This window comes from Sciurus vulgaris (genome assembly GCF_902686455.1).
Source record: "Sciurus vulgaris genome assembly, chromosome: 12".
Classification (NCBI taxonomy): Eukaryota; Metazoa; Chordata; class Mammalia; order Rodentia; family Sciuridae; genus Sciurus; species Sciurus vulgaris.
The window spans coordinates 2475612-2489493 of record NC_136473.1 but is presented as its reverse complement, the minus strand read 5'-3'; the positions used below and the strand labels follow the sequence as shown (position 1 = coordinate 2489493).

Below are 13882 nucleotides of genomic sequence, written 5' to 3'. Positions count from 1 at the left end.
AGTCACAAGCTGAGGCTCTGACACCCAGGGCGGCTGTCCTGGAAAGTGGGGCCTGTAGAGAAGTAATTAAGGTTAAACGAGGCCAAAGGGTGGGGTTCCAACCAGATAGGTGAGGGTCTTAGGAGCAGAGGAACAGGAGCTCCCACAACTCCTCTCCATGGACACAAACAGAATGGAGTCTGGGGAGGACACGGGGGAGGAAGGTGAGCCAGCCAGGAGAGGCCCTCACTGGACGCTAACCTTGCCCGCACCTCCATCTTGCACTTCCAGCCTCCAGAACTGTCAGAAAACAATTGTCCTGAAGCTATTCATCCTGTGGCAGTCTAGCTTGACCAGCAGAAGCAGGTCATAGTGGAGAGGCAGGGGGCACAGACAGAGCTGACCCTGTGCAGGATGTGATACAAGTCGCAGGTGGCGGAGTATTCATTTTGATGACCTGTTAGAAGACATAACTGCCCAGATCAGAAATGTGAGATGCCATCTCGTAACTCTTGTCCCTGGAGGATGCTGAAGCCTTTGCTCTGAGGGGATTTCCGGAGGTAGTGTGTGGAGACAGAAGGAAACTGCCACCAAGAGCCATTTTTAAAAATGAAATTAGCATTTTTCACTGGAAACTGATTTCCTTGGTGAGGATAGAAAGTCAGGAGGTAGAAGAAGACTGCTTTTCAGGGGGCAGAGTGAGGATCCTCCAGAAGTTCCACCTGAAGCAGCCTGAGAGCTGGGGCTAGCCAGTCTCCATCCTGCCCGCCTGCCTGCATTGCCACCATCCCAGGAGCAGCTCTGAGTTGGCATGTCCCTTGCCCTGGCTTTCTTTGAGGCTCCAAAACTGCCCTAGTGACATCACCTCAAGCCACGGGCTCAAGACAAGCCTGGAACTGCAAAACTCGGGTGGACTGTGGGTCAGGAGAGGCTTTAGCAAGGCTGTCTGCACTGGGGAAGGGCCGGTGTCGGTGTCTGCTCTCGGGAGGGAGCGGGCAGGGAGTTTCAGGGCTTGCTCTGAAGACACGTGAGTGCCCGGGGTCAGCTGTCATCTTGTGCCCTGCTAGTCCTGGCCTGTGCAGCCTCCAGTAACTCCACCGTGTTTATGTCTGGGGTGCATCATGGCCTGAGCATGTAACACTGAGTGCTGCTAAAGACCTTCCCACACACCCAGACAAATGCACACGGTTCTCTGATGCTCCTTCTTTTCAGGCAGCATCCCTGCCTCCGAAGTAGACTGGAGCTCAGACTGCTGCACCTCCCAGGGCCACCATGGTTTACAAGAGGGCGGAGTGTGTGCAGGGAGCCCCTGCGGGAAAAGGCTGCCCCTTAGGAAGCTGGGGACGATGCTGGTCCCCTGGTCTTGGTTGGGTAGAGCTTCAGGTGAACACACGCAGGAGATGGGGGCCATTTCACAACTTTCCTGGAAGAAAGAAACGCTGCTCTCTAAAGTAGACTGCAAGTCCTCAGCAGAGTCCTAGCGCCCCCAAGGCAGGACTGGACTTGCCCAGGCGAGGGCCAAAGTGGCACTGGTCTTAAGGTGCTACACTTGACCTCCCAGGCTTAATCTCTCATGGAGGGTGATGTGGCCGAGCTCATGCCCATGTGGCGTGGTGAGGTTTAAACCAAAAGCACCTGGGGTCCCTGGACAAAACTGGGAAGCTTGTCTGTGAGGCCTTTCCCACTTTTTGTGCCACCTCATCACCTGGGATGCCACCTCCTGCCTGTGACTTCCTGCTGCTGAAGATTCATGGGAGATGTTTTACTCACGCAGCTAGTCTTTCTACTCCCTGCTCAATCATCCAAAGCACCCCCGAAGGTGCCTGCATCTGCTTGCACATGTGCACACACATACATACACACACACATGCATGTGCACACACACATACACGTGCACACACACATGCACACACACATGCACACACTTGCGCACAGTGATCCCCTGTTATCCTGGGTCTCAGTCCCCAGTGCTCTGCTCTCTATTGCTAGGGAAGGGCTTTAATCAGCTAAGCCAATCTCTGCTAATCAATAAGCTACTTAATAGACTCAGAACTTCCTGCGAAGAGCCAGCCGAAGATCTGTTCTAATCTTCTGCAGTAGAAAGAGGAGGCCAGGCTCCAGACTCAGCTGATGTGTTCAATAGCTAGTGCGGAGCAGGAAGTGCAGCCAGCGTCCTGACACCCCACCCAGCCTTCTTCCCTCTTGACTGGCCCCACAAGCTGCAAGACGTCCTAACCAGTAGGACTGGATCACTCGCCAGACAGGCTTAAGAATCAAATCTCGTCTTGGCTCGTCTGACAAAGCTCCTCTCCACCTCTTCAAGCTGCTCATGGGGGGCAGCAGCTCCACTTCCTACGTGGAGACATCAAAGGCTCCGGCGCAGCTCCGCATCCTGCCTTTGCTTCACCTTCCTGCCTCCTTCCTCTCAGCCTGCACCTCCTTCTCACCCTCCTCCTCCTCCAGGCAGCCTGAGACTGTTCTGGGATCAGCCTCCTTCCTCCCCTTCAGATCGCTGGCCCTGCCCTAGGACAGCGAACTCGCCCAGAGCCGCTTCCGCCCGCGCCCCGCCTCCAGCGCCTCCTGCGCCTCCTGTGCGGCTCTTCCCTCCCTCCTGGACAGCTCACCTCCTGCAGCCCGCCTGGCAGAGCAGCGCCCGCCTGGCAGAGCAGCGCCCTCCTGGCGGCATCTGCTTCCTCCTGGTTTCCATGGCACTCTACTTCCGGGTCCCCGCCCTTCGGGCTGCCCTGCTTCCCCAGCTCCCCAGCTCGCGTGGCCACCAGGGTGGCTCCCAGGTCCCCATCTGCCTGGCAGGCTCTCTCCCACCCCCTGGCCTGCGCCTGTGGACCTGGCTGAGGCCTGGAGCCCACCCCTTCACAGCCAGGGTCCCTCCGCCGCTGTCGGTGTGCAGTCGCTGCTAGTCCTGGTCCGTCCTCCTGGGGTTCAGACTCCCTCTGCACCGCCTTCCCCATCTGCTCTTCTGCTGTCACCGCAGCCTGTTGACTCAGCCTCTGAGTGGCGACGGGGTGGGCTCAGGACACAAGCGAACCGCCAAGCAGTCCTCTCTCGGTGGCGTTGCCTAACCGCGTACTCCACGTCCTCACCCACGCAGCAGGATCTACGCCAGGACCCGCCGTGTGGGGGTGCTGCGGGCTCCCGAGGAGGCCACCCAGGGCAGGGGCTCCCGACCCGCAGCCCAGGGCACCAGCACAGACCGGCCTGCCCCTCCTCCACTAGACCCTGCCAGCAGGGCGCCTGCCTTCCCGCCTCCGCGCCCCACAGATGCACACCTGTGTGTGAGCGGTGTGCACGCCCTGAAACAAGGGTCTTGGCTCATTTCTGACCCTCGTCACACCTAACAGACTTTGGTTTCATTCTATCTTAAATACTTCTTGAAACATCGGCTGAGGGATCAGGTTTCAGGCTCTGCTCTGAACAGCACTGCTGCACACGCCTGTCCTGCACATGCAGACCTGCAGTGACCCCTCTCCCCTGGGGCTCCTGCCTACCTGTTCCCATGCACTCACTGCGCCCGGCACTCAGGAGGCCCGAGTCTGCCTGCCTCCACCTGACCCTTCCCCACGCCCCACACCTCCAGTTCACCTAAGATCAGCCCCAGCAGCCACTTGCCGAGTCTACCAAGTGCCACCGTTCCTGGCTCTGCACTTTTGTCTGAGGTTCCCTCTGCCAGGAAGGCCATCTTCCTACCCAACCTGTGAACCCAGGCAGAGATGGCATCCTCTCCGATCCCTGGCCACCTGCACAGGTAGTCACCACCTCCAGCGTGGCAACAGGTGGGATTCTATGGCCACATCCTGGCTTTGCAGGATAGTTCTGTAAGATTTTGCCATTTTGGCCAAGAAGAGTGTAATGGCGGCAAGAGTGTTGTCTGCTGGCCATCTGGGTCCCAGACAGAGTGAGTTCACTTTCCACGGAAATGCCCTATTTATTTTACTCTCCTTCCATGGAATTATAAAGGAATTGCACTTCCACCTGTAACCAGTGCGTGTGTGCCTCTGACGCTGCCCCCTGGTTGGGAAGCTCTGTTGAGTCAAGGATTGTATTTTACTTCTCCTAGAATCTCCCAGAACCTCTGGTTCATTCTCTTGCGCATGTTACATAATGTACTCAATTGACGCATGAATGACTTTGTCACTGGCATTTGAGGCCTGGGGCTGGTCAATCAGGAAACGTCTTTGAGCATGGAGACCTTTGTCAGCGCATGTCTCAGGTTGGGCCAGCAGGATGGAAAACTGCATGCCGGGATAGATCTGAACCGAGCCACAGGTAAGTGAGCCAGGTCTGCATGGGGGCAACAGAGACCACCTCTCCCTGCAATACAGGCACTAAGAATGAAAACAGCTTTTGGAGGCAAACATTCACTAAGCACCTATGAAGTGCCCCGAGAAGATGCAATCCTCTCTTTTTCTCAGTCATATAAAGTTCCTTAACATTTGGAGCCAGGCTGATATGGATTTGAAGACCAGCTCTCTTATTTTCTAACTTCATGACCTTATGCAAATGATTCTGGGAGGCTCAGTCTCCTCATCTGTGAAGTGGATAATAATATGCACCCTAGCATATTGGGAGGGTAGAGATAAGGTAGCCAGTTCCCACTGCACAGAAGCCGCCACATGTTAGATATTCACCAGCACAAACTCCCGTTCTCACTGTTACGGGAAACACCACTGCCCTGCTTCCACAAAGAGAAATGATTCCCCGAATCCCTCAGCCAGCCCGAGGCTGGGCAGTAAACGCCAGGGCCTTCACACCTCTCGAAGCCCTGCACGGCTGGCCTCCCAGGGAAGTGCTTCCCACTGTTCTCAACTGTTTGTTCCCAGCGAAGATATTTTGGAACACAAATTAGCTGTTTGTGTGATGATCCTAGTAAATGCTCCTGTGCTAGAGATGCTCGCCTGACCAACAGTGTCTGCTTCTGATGGGAAAGGCAGGAGAGGGCACGGAAGCAGGCTATGACCCACACAGCCATGACAGAGCCTCCACCTGGCCAGAGCCCACGCCGGGAGCCTCGGCCCCTTCCGAGGCCCAGTCCTGCTCTCCTCAGGCGTCCTGGCCAAGCCTCTGCCTGAAATAGCCTCTCCTTTCCTCCACGCCTGCCACATTTTCTCACATCCCCCTAGCCTCAGTGGTGACACTCCTCCTCAGAAGGCCTCCCTTCAGAAAGGCCTGCTCCTCAGAAGGGCCTCCTCCCCAGAGACCTCCTCCCAGAGGTCCTCTCCTCAATAGGGCTTGCTCCTCAGAAGGGACTTCTCAGAAGGCCTCCTCTCACACAAGCCTCCTCAGGAAGGTATTCTCCTCAACAAGCCTCCTCCTCAAAAGGGTCTTCTTCTCAGGAAGGCCTCCTCTTCAAAAGGCCTCCTCTCACAGAGGCCTCCTCAACAAGCCTCCTCCTCAGAAGCCTCCTCCTAGGAAGGGATGTCTGAGAAAGACCTCCTCTCAGCCTCCTCCTCACACACAGGCCTTCTCCTCAGGAAGCTTCTCCTTTAAAAAGTCCTCCTCTGAAAGGCTTCCTCCTCAGACTGCTCCATTTTCAGTTTCCCCATGACACTTTGTTCTTAGCGCTGCACCAGAACTCTCTACCTTTTATTTGACAATTTATCTGTAACGTCGCTTTCCCACTGGAAAGAAATTTCCTTAAGAGAATGACACTAGCATTGTTCATCTTTGCGTTTTCAGGGACTTGTTAAATGGTCACAGGACACAGAGTAGGGCGGGATGAATTCTTTATTGCATAAATGAAGTCATCTCGTCCATCCTCCTGTGTTTGAGTTCAACCAAGCACTGCGTTTTCTATTTCGGTTTTATACGCACCACATGCTGGTGCCTTCTTGCCTCCCCTTGGATGACACACTCCACGAGCTAATAAATATTCCTGGCTGGCTGCCTTCCACCCCTGTAGCCTGTCTGCTATTCACATACAGCATGGCACGGGACCACCTTGCCCTGGACATCCAAGGAAAACAAAAGGATTCAACACTTCCAAAACAAGCCTGCAAGAGGCAAATGGTTTTAGAAAAACAGACCAAAACCCAAACCAGACAGACATCAAGGAAAAAAGCCATCAGAGAGAAAGCCCTGCGTGAGCCAGGCACAGCCAGGCAGGTGTTGGGAGGTCCTGACCTGCAGACTCTGGCTGAAGCCTGTGCAGGCAGCCCATGCAGCCAGGGAACAGGGCTTTCTAGAATCCCTGCAGCTCTGCAGGTGCCCATTGTCCCACAGTGCTCCTTAGAGTAGCAAGGTGTGCTAAAGGAGCCTGGCTGTGATAGCAGCATGGGTCAGATATTTATTGAGCACCTACTGTGTGGCAGGCACATGCTAGATCCTATCACTCACCTCTGCTTCATCTCATCCCCAACTGTCCGCTCAGGTGGGCTGGTACTTCTTCATATTCAAGGGAACTGAGGCTCAGCGGCAAGTTTGCACAGGTCAAAGTGTCTAAGGGGCAGAGCCCAGCCTCCATCCTCCTCGGGGCCTAGTGTAACACTCTCCGTTTCCCACAGCTGTGTGTGCCAGTGCTGGTTAAATAAACCAAGTCCAAAGTCAGGCAGGGGCCGCCCCTGTGAAACGGACTCCACTGGGCTCACTCAGCAGCCCCAGGCAGCGGGGAGACTCCTCATTTTCATCCCCTGAAGGCAACCTCCTGGAGGTCAGAGGGCACCCCCGTGCCTGCTGCTGTCACTTACTGTCCCTACAGCACCTCTGGGGCCACAGCCCCTGCTCTGTGGCCTCATCACCAAGTCCAGCATATCTCCTAGTGAGCTCAGGCCTGTTCTATCCAAGGTGGGGTAGGGCGCTCCACGTTTCACCTGCAGCTGGACAACAGAGCCAGCCCGAGCAGGAGCAGGTGGAGGTGGGTGACGTCCTGTGCACCTCACTAGTGCCTCTGCTTCCCCAAGAGAAATAAGCTTCCTCCCTTTGCTGCACCTGGAGCTCTGGGAGGAGCCTGGACCCACCCCTGCCCCAATCCCCCAGCAAGGTCAATTGAATTCCTGGGGGAGGCCAGTCCCACCAGGTCTTCCCAGAGCCAGGCATGGGGAGGCAGGGAGACAGTCACAGGAGGAAATCCAACCTCCTACGGCAGACCATGACCAGAAAGGGGTGCCTGCAGGTCAGGGCCAACAGTGGGTCTGCCAAAAGCATGGGCTTAGAATCCCTTCTGCCCTTCACAGCTCCTGACTCCAGGTCTGGGGACCTCTCTCCACCTTTCTGGGCCTGAGTCCTCCTCTGCAGGTACCAGATGGCTACCCACCCGGCCTTGGTGGGTGGTCAGGCTGGGAGCACCCAGCCACTGCCAGCCTGTGTCTGGCCCTCACTGGTTCTTAGCTTTATTGCAACAAGAACTCACAAGTAGGGTGCAGGGTCCTCACGCACCCACAGGGTGCGTGGAAACTGGCGTTCCCCTCCCATGCAGTGCCAGTGGCTGTTCCCTTCAGGACTTGGCAGCTCCTGGCCCAGAAGGGCTGCCCTCCTCCTCCCGCCTGTCCCTCTCAGGCTCCTCCCGGCCAGCTGGGCCAGCTGCGGGGAGTGCAGGACTGAGAGGGTCCCTCGGTTGGAAAGCAGGGTTCCCTCTCCTACCCCTCTGCTCTCCCCCACATGCCCCGGTGGGGGCGGACCCATGCTCAGTGGGCGACACGGAGGGTGGGACACATTCCGGAGCCCACGGGAACACACCCGTGGGCTGAAGCAGGCTTCCCCGCACCTGCCAGTCCCGCCCATCCCCACCGAGCTGGACGTCCCTTCGCTGGTGGCCGTTTTAGGCTGCAAAGCCGCAGAGAGGTCCCCGCCTGCACCCGCGGGGCAACACCCGGCCCAGGCGGTCTGCGGGGAGGATGCTGCAACCCAAGCAGCCCCGATGCGTGGGCGGCGAGGTGGGCAGCCCGCAGCGCCCACAGGGAAGGCGCCTCCGAGGGTGCCGCCGCGGGCGGACGCGCGGGCGCTGGCCGGGGAGATCGCCGTGGCTGGCGGCGGCGGCAGGGTCCGCGGGCGGCAGCGCGCAGCACTGCGGACCCACCCCCGGCGGCCGGCGGCCCGCACGCAGCCCGCGGCGCGCCCAGGTGCCAGGCGCAAGGGCGCAGGGGCGCGGGGCCCGCGCGCCTTACCTTCCACTTTGGTGAGGGTCAGGACCGGACTGTTGCAGGCGCTGAGCGGGGCCACCCGGGCCGAGTGCTTCTTCATGGTGAGCCGGCGCCTGCAGGAGCGCTGCCGCCAGTCGCTACATCCTGGGGCCGGCGGCGCGCCTCTCCGGGCCGCGGCCTCCTCCTCGCCCCTCGCTCCTGCCCCGCGCCGCTGCTCACTGCGGCGGCCGCCCCGCCGCGCACATCCTCCGGGCCGCGCAGCACTCCACACGCGCGCGGCCTCCTACTCGGGCTCGCTGCAAACTCCAACGTCACGTCCCAGTGCACTCCCCACGCCCCGCCGGCCGCTCACCTGCTCCGCCCCCGCCCCGGCCGCCGGCCCCCGGCCGCGTCCCCTGAGCTCCCAGCCAGTCCCCCAGGCATCCGCAGGCCTCCGCCTCCCGGACCAGCCCTTTGGTGGCACCAGCGCGTTTGCGGAGACCCTGAGCACGTAAGCCCCAGTCCCTGCAAGTTTAACCAGGAGGTGCTCGACTTGGATGGAGAGCTGACTCCTCCCCTGCGCAGTCCTGAATTGTTTTACTGGGAAAGAAGGAAAAAAGCAAAGCTGCCCACAGCTTGCCTTGGCTTCTGAGCCTAGGAACACGTTATTTTGTCTGGCCCTAAAGACAGCTCTTTTGGGGGAAGAAAATGCAAAGTCCACAGATGCAAGGCAGCCAGGAGAAAAGGAAGGCTTGGAGGAAAGCTCCTTCTCTGCCGGGCTCCCAGGATCCTGCTGCAGCTGCAGGTACCACCTTTGGTTCTGCAGGCCGGAACTTCTCAGCTGCCACGCAGACCTGCTGCCAGAGATTGGTTGAAGGGACTTGTTAAAAAGCTCCGATTTACCTATTGCTTCCCTAGCGACGGCTGAGTCTAGAGGGACCTTTATCATTTATTATTAATCTGGGACAGTGCATCATGAAATGTGCCCTGCCATCCACCACAGGTAGGACTCAGGACTCTGTACCCCAGAACACCAAGGGTGCTGGTTTTTAGGATCTCATTCACATATGACCCAAACTCCTTCCTGGCCCCAGCCTCCATAGAAAATCTGAAGATTCAAGGTGGGTTTGGTTGTTGTTGTTGGTTAAGTTCTTACCCAGAGTTTCAGAACCTGTCTCAACGTTGATGTTCCACTGTATTGTCATTCTGATCCCCAGTAAGGGTAACTCAGTAGAGTGATACAGGTGGAGAGTGACCCAGAACCACAGGGTTCCCCTAACTTGGCACCTACCAGCTATTTCTGGTGACATCCACCCGCATGCCCCCAGTGTCCAGCAGAAGTGGCTCCTGGAAGTCGCTCTGGTGGGGTCCTTGTTAGTACCTGCTCTCTTGAACAGCCACGATGAGCAGAGTGCCAGAGTCTCCCAAAGGCCAGGGCTTCTCAGGGTTGCTTCCCCAGCACTACATCCAAGGAAGCATTTCCAAGATCCCTGCAGCGCCCTCTAGCGGTGGCCTCCACACCTCACACCTCTCCCAGGAACTTGCCCCAAGGAGACTACCAAGCCAACCATTTCCTTCTCTAGAAATGAGCTGAATGCACGAGAATTTATCACAAAATAATACTTCCGTATGGTGTTTCACCAAGTTCATCCGTAGCATTTGTTATAGACATAATAACTAAAATATCACGTGAAACAGTACCCATTTTTGAGCACCATCTATCAGACGCTGTTAAGTGTTTCACATAAATTCATTTCTGTATGGTCGTTGTTACCTCATTTTATAGATAGAAGAACTGAGATTAAGAAAGTAAATCAAATGTCCTAGGTCATAGAGTAACTGGCATAGCAGTATTTTAAATCAAGCCTTCAAAGAAAGGGCTAGTACCCCTGTGTTCCTCTACATTGCAAATATAAAATGCAAAACCAACACCTGACTGTTCCAAGTCCATGACGGATGGGTGTCTGGTAATCCCTACCCTGTGGCCTTTGGTCTGAGCGTGCCTTTACAGAGCTGTGGTGTGCAAGCGTCCCGCACTCTGGGAGGGCTGGGGCTATATTTGTTGGGGGTGTGTCTCTCTCAGCACCTCACGTTGGCCCCCGCCTCATTCTACAGTCAAGTCACAATGAAAAGTGCCTCATAAATATTCGTCTTTTGTAAAAATAGCTGTTTCTACCCTCTGCAATGTTCTGCGCAAGTCAAATAGTTGAACAATTGGGCCTTGTTCAACACCCCTGTTGCTAGCGTCCCTCTTTAAATAATGATTCCCTTGTTCTGTTGGTTTGGTTTTTGTCTCCCCACAGGGGACCCCAGGAGTGTCTGGACCCTGAGAGGCCACTGCTGTCCCACTTCTGTCAACCTCTGCTTGCTGGTTATCATCTCTCCTCTTTTTAACCTTAAGCACAGTGCGCTGTTCCGATCTTTCCTCTTCCGTACTCAGCCGCAGCTGCCCTGTGCTGTCAACCCAGGTTCCACAGAAAACTCCCCCATCCTGCATTCAAATCAGGAGCTTTGCTGCCTGACCAGGGGTGTACAGCTACTGCTTAAGGCAACTGTTCCTTGGGGGAGTGGCATGTGGTGGGGCCCATATTTAAAAACTCCCATGCAATTATCTAGGAAGTTGGTGGCATACTGATCTATGAGCACATGCTGGAATTTTGAGAATTCCAATAGTTTAAAATATCATACCCAAGATAGCTATCGTGGTCTAACTCTGGGATACCTAGAAAATTGTCTAAGCTCCCAAATCTAAAAGCCCAAATCTCTAATTGCAATCAAACACAAGAAGGCTAGAAATTCTTTTCAGAGAGATGAGATTCCTGCAGTATCAATAGAAATAACACTGTATTGATAACATCCAGGCAAGAGGACAGGACATCTGATCTCTGACTCTGTCCCTCTTCGGAGGGTTCCAGTACACACTAGCCTCTGAGGGTACAACGGGACTCCCGTCTTGAGTCTAGTAGCACAGGAGAGTACCAGAAAGGCATTCAATAGATCTTCCCTCTGATCTTCTGAACTGCCTGCTGTAACCAACAGTCTGCTGGCCCAGGCCCAGCCATGGCTTGTTGTACTGAGAGGGGAGATGGCAAGACACCAGTCCTTTGTCACTAGGCCCGCCTCTGGCTTGTTTATCCTTTTATCCGTGTGGCTGGGGAGTGGACAGGGTGTGTTATGCAGTCTGGTGTGGGGGCTCCTGAGGGTGCAGTCCAGTGGTCCTCGAGGAAGACAGCAGACAGGCCTGGCAGAATCGCCAGGAAGGGTAATACTGTCGGCCTGGCTGATTCCTCACGTCCTGGAGGCTTCGTCCTTCTCCTGGTGCTGGGCCTCGGCCCCAGCTCTGCCTTCAGACTCGCATTGCTCCGGGAGCTTGTTCTGGCCCTTCCAGGGCTGGTCACACTTCTGCCATCCCTGGGGCTGAGCCCTGCCCTCTCCCGTGAGTGGTAGGCAGACAGCTCTGGACCTACTGCTGTCTTCCATTTGCTGGGTTCAGTGGTACTCATGGGTCCCTGGAGACCAGCACAGCCTGGGTAGTGCCCTCGGCACCAGCCAGCAACGTGGGTTGGGCGCTGGCTCTGCCAGTGAGACGCGGCCAACCTCCAGCCCTCGTTCTTCTCTTCTGGCCTCGGGTTTCTAATCCGGGCCTGGGAGGGTCAGGCCTCCTTGGCAGTTTCCAGCAGTTTCCTGCTCTCTGCAAAGTAATTCTGCCTCTTATTCGTTGGGGTTCTCTGTTAGATCGGGTTTGTAAGACCAGACAGCACTTCTGAAAGAAGTTTCAGAAAACCACTGATTTGATGATCTCCCGGGTCCTCCTGGCCTTTAAAATCTGGGGTGCATGAGCTTATCTCCCCAGAGTCAATTGTCACAGCCTCTGAAGAGCTTAAAGGCAGGTTGTCTTTGTGAGTATATCCAATTAATGAGTGGTCTTACTTTTTTGCCACACTCGGAAATACATTTTACATTTGTCAAAAATTGTACACTAGAAAGGGTGAATTTTACCATTAATAAATTATGTATCAACTTAAAAAAAATGGAGAAAAATACATTTCACATCACCACCCATACATGATTTGTATGCATGTACACAGATCATGATACACGTATACCTGTGTAGGTAGTGTGGTGCGTGTATTTACGTGATACACATACTCATATGTAACTGATTTAACCAGTTAGCGAAATACTCCTTTTACCACGTGAGAGCATTGGATGCTCTCCTGTTTTCTCCTATCAATTCCACTCTGTCCTATTTGCTCATTACAAACAAAAAGTGGGATCCATTAATTTGTTTTGATTATGGTCCACCCATGGATCATAATCAATGTGGTTTGAAGAATACTGTTGAGTATCATCTCAACAGTATTAGGTATTAAGGTATATGAAGACTTCACTTAATATGTTCATAGTGAATAATAATGATTTTTAAATCCGATGGGGATTTTCCATAGTCAGAAAACAGACACTTTAATTAGTTCACTGTGCAATATCAGCTCTGTCTCATAGTTAAATAGTAAGAATAACATTATTTTTGTGCTTGTCAGTGCTTAAAAGAGCTGCTTAAAATGGCTCCAGGAACCCAAACGGAGTTTCCCCAGGTAGCTCAGGGTGCAGTGCTCTGGTCCCAGCGGAGAGAACACCCGGGGGAGACAGAGGATGGGGACCGGGACGGGCGCCTCGGCTCAGGCCACCGCCTGGCAGAAACAAGCCAGCACTCCAAGTGCAGGAGCCTGCAGGACTATGGGCCTCTCTCACCCTCACACGTCCCCATCTTTCCCCCCAGGCACCCAGGGGCCTCTGGAGGACAAACTCAGACTCCCCAGGGTCCCACCAGGCCGCCTCCTCTTTCTCAAGGCTGAACGACTTCAGCTGTGGGGAACAGGACAGGAGGGTGGCCGTCACCACTGGGCTTTGGGGACCAGCCTCAGTCCCTCCAGACACCCCAGGGCAGCCCCGCAGTGAGGAGACACAGCTGGCCGCGCTGCAGCTTGGAGCCAGGCCCATGGAGAACGCGAGGGCTTCCTTCCCTGGGACATTGCAGAGGTCTAGCTGTGTGGCCAGTGCAGACAGCGAGAGAGTCTGGCACACAGGAGGTCCTGGGGAGCAACATCCCTTCCCACAGGGCACAGGCACATCTTTGCTGTCGTGTGTAGCGGTGTGGGAAGGGGCTGCTTGTCAACAGTACCACTGGGACACCTTACTTAATCTCTTCCTGCTGGTCATCGTATCTTTAGGATGGACACAGTGATGGCGTCTGCTTACACTGCTGCTGGGAAGATGAAGGAGTTAATATGTGTAACGTGCTCACAGTAGCCCTGGCAGTCAGGCCCTACACACCTGGCACTGATTTTGTTCTCTCCCACTAGGTCTGGTCACGGGGCCACGAGAAGAGTCACTCTGATTTGTCATACCACTGGTGTCTAACACCGTACATGGTGTCTAACACGATGTAGAAGGTCATCAAGGCAGGAGGACCAAAAGCAAAGAAGAAATGAACTACTATAGTCACAGAACCCAGAATTCTAGAATTTTCTGGAGCTATCTGTGTTCATTGGACTGTACTTTGCTGCCTGCAAAGTGCAGCTGAGATGAACCCATGTGTGGGTGACCTTCTTCTGCTTTGAATGGGTCTCTCTGCCTCTCCCTGGTTCCATCTCACGGGAAGTGTTTTGGAGACCCTGGCTCTGGACCCAAGGTGAGGAGAGAGATCTGATGCCATTTAGTTCAGAAATAGCTGCTGCTTAAGTCGGGTGACCCATTGTCCACAGCTGGCCTCAGCGCGGTCTCTTCAGCTCTGCCTCCTCTGTGCCCGGGAGCTGGAATACTGACCTAAA

The 13882-nt window shown here is 55.1% G+C and overlaps 1 protein-coding gene across 3 annotated transcripts in view; it reads right to left on the bottom strand.

The window, feature by feature from the left end:
* The window catches only part of SLC35F3 (solute carrier family 35 member F3), a 245497-nt gene that overhangs the window by 70732 nt on the left and 160883 nt on the right, over positions 1-13882 (bottom strand). Inside the window, exon 1 of one of the 3 annotated variants that reach the window (XM_079106864.1) lies at positions 9343-9508. The exons of 1 other annotated variant lie outside the window; for it this stretch is intronic. In XM_079106864.1, coding sequence (XP_078962990.1) covers positions 9343-9361 — 19 coding nt within the window. In that variant the 5' untranslated portion in view covers positions 9362-9508. Of the gene's footprint in view, positions 1-8096; positions 8413-9342; positions 9509-13882 lie in introns of those variants that run through there. One more of the 3 variants, XM_079106863.1, reaches the window with a different exon arrangement.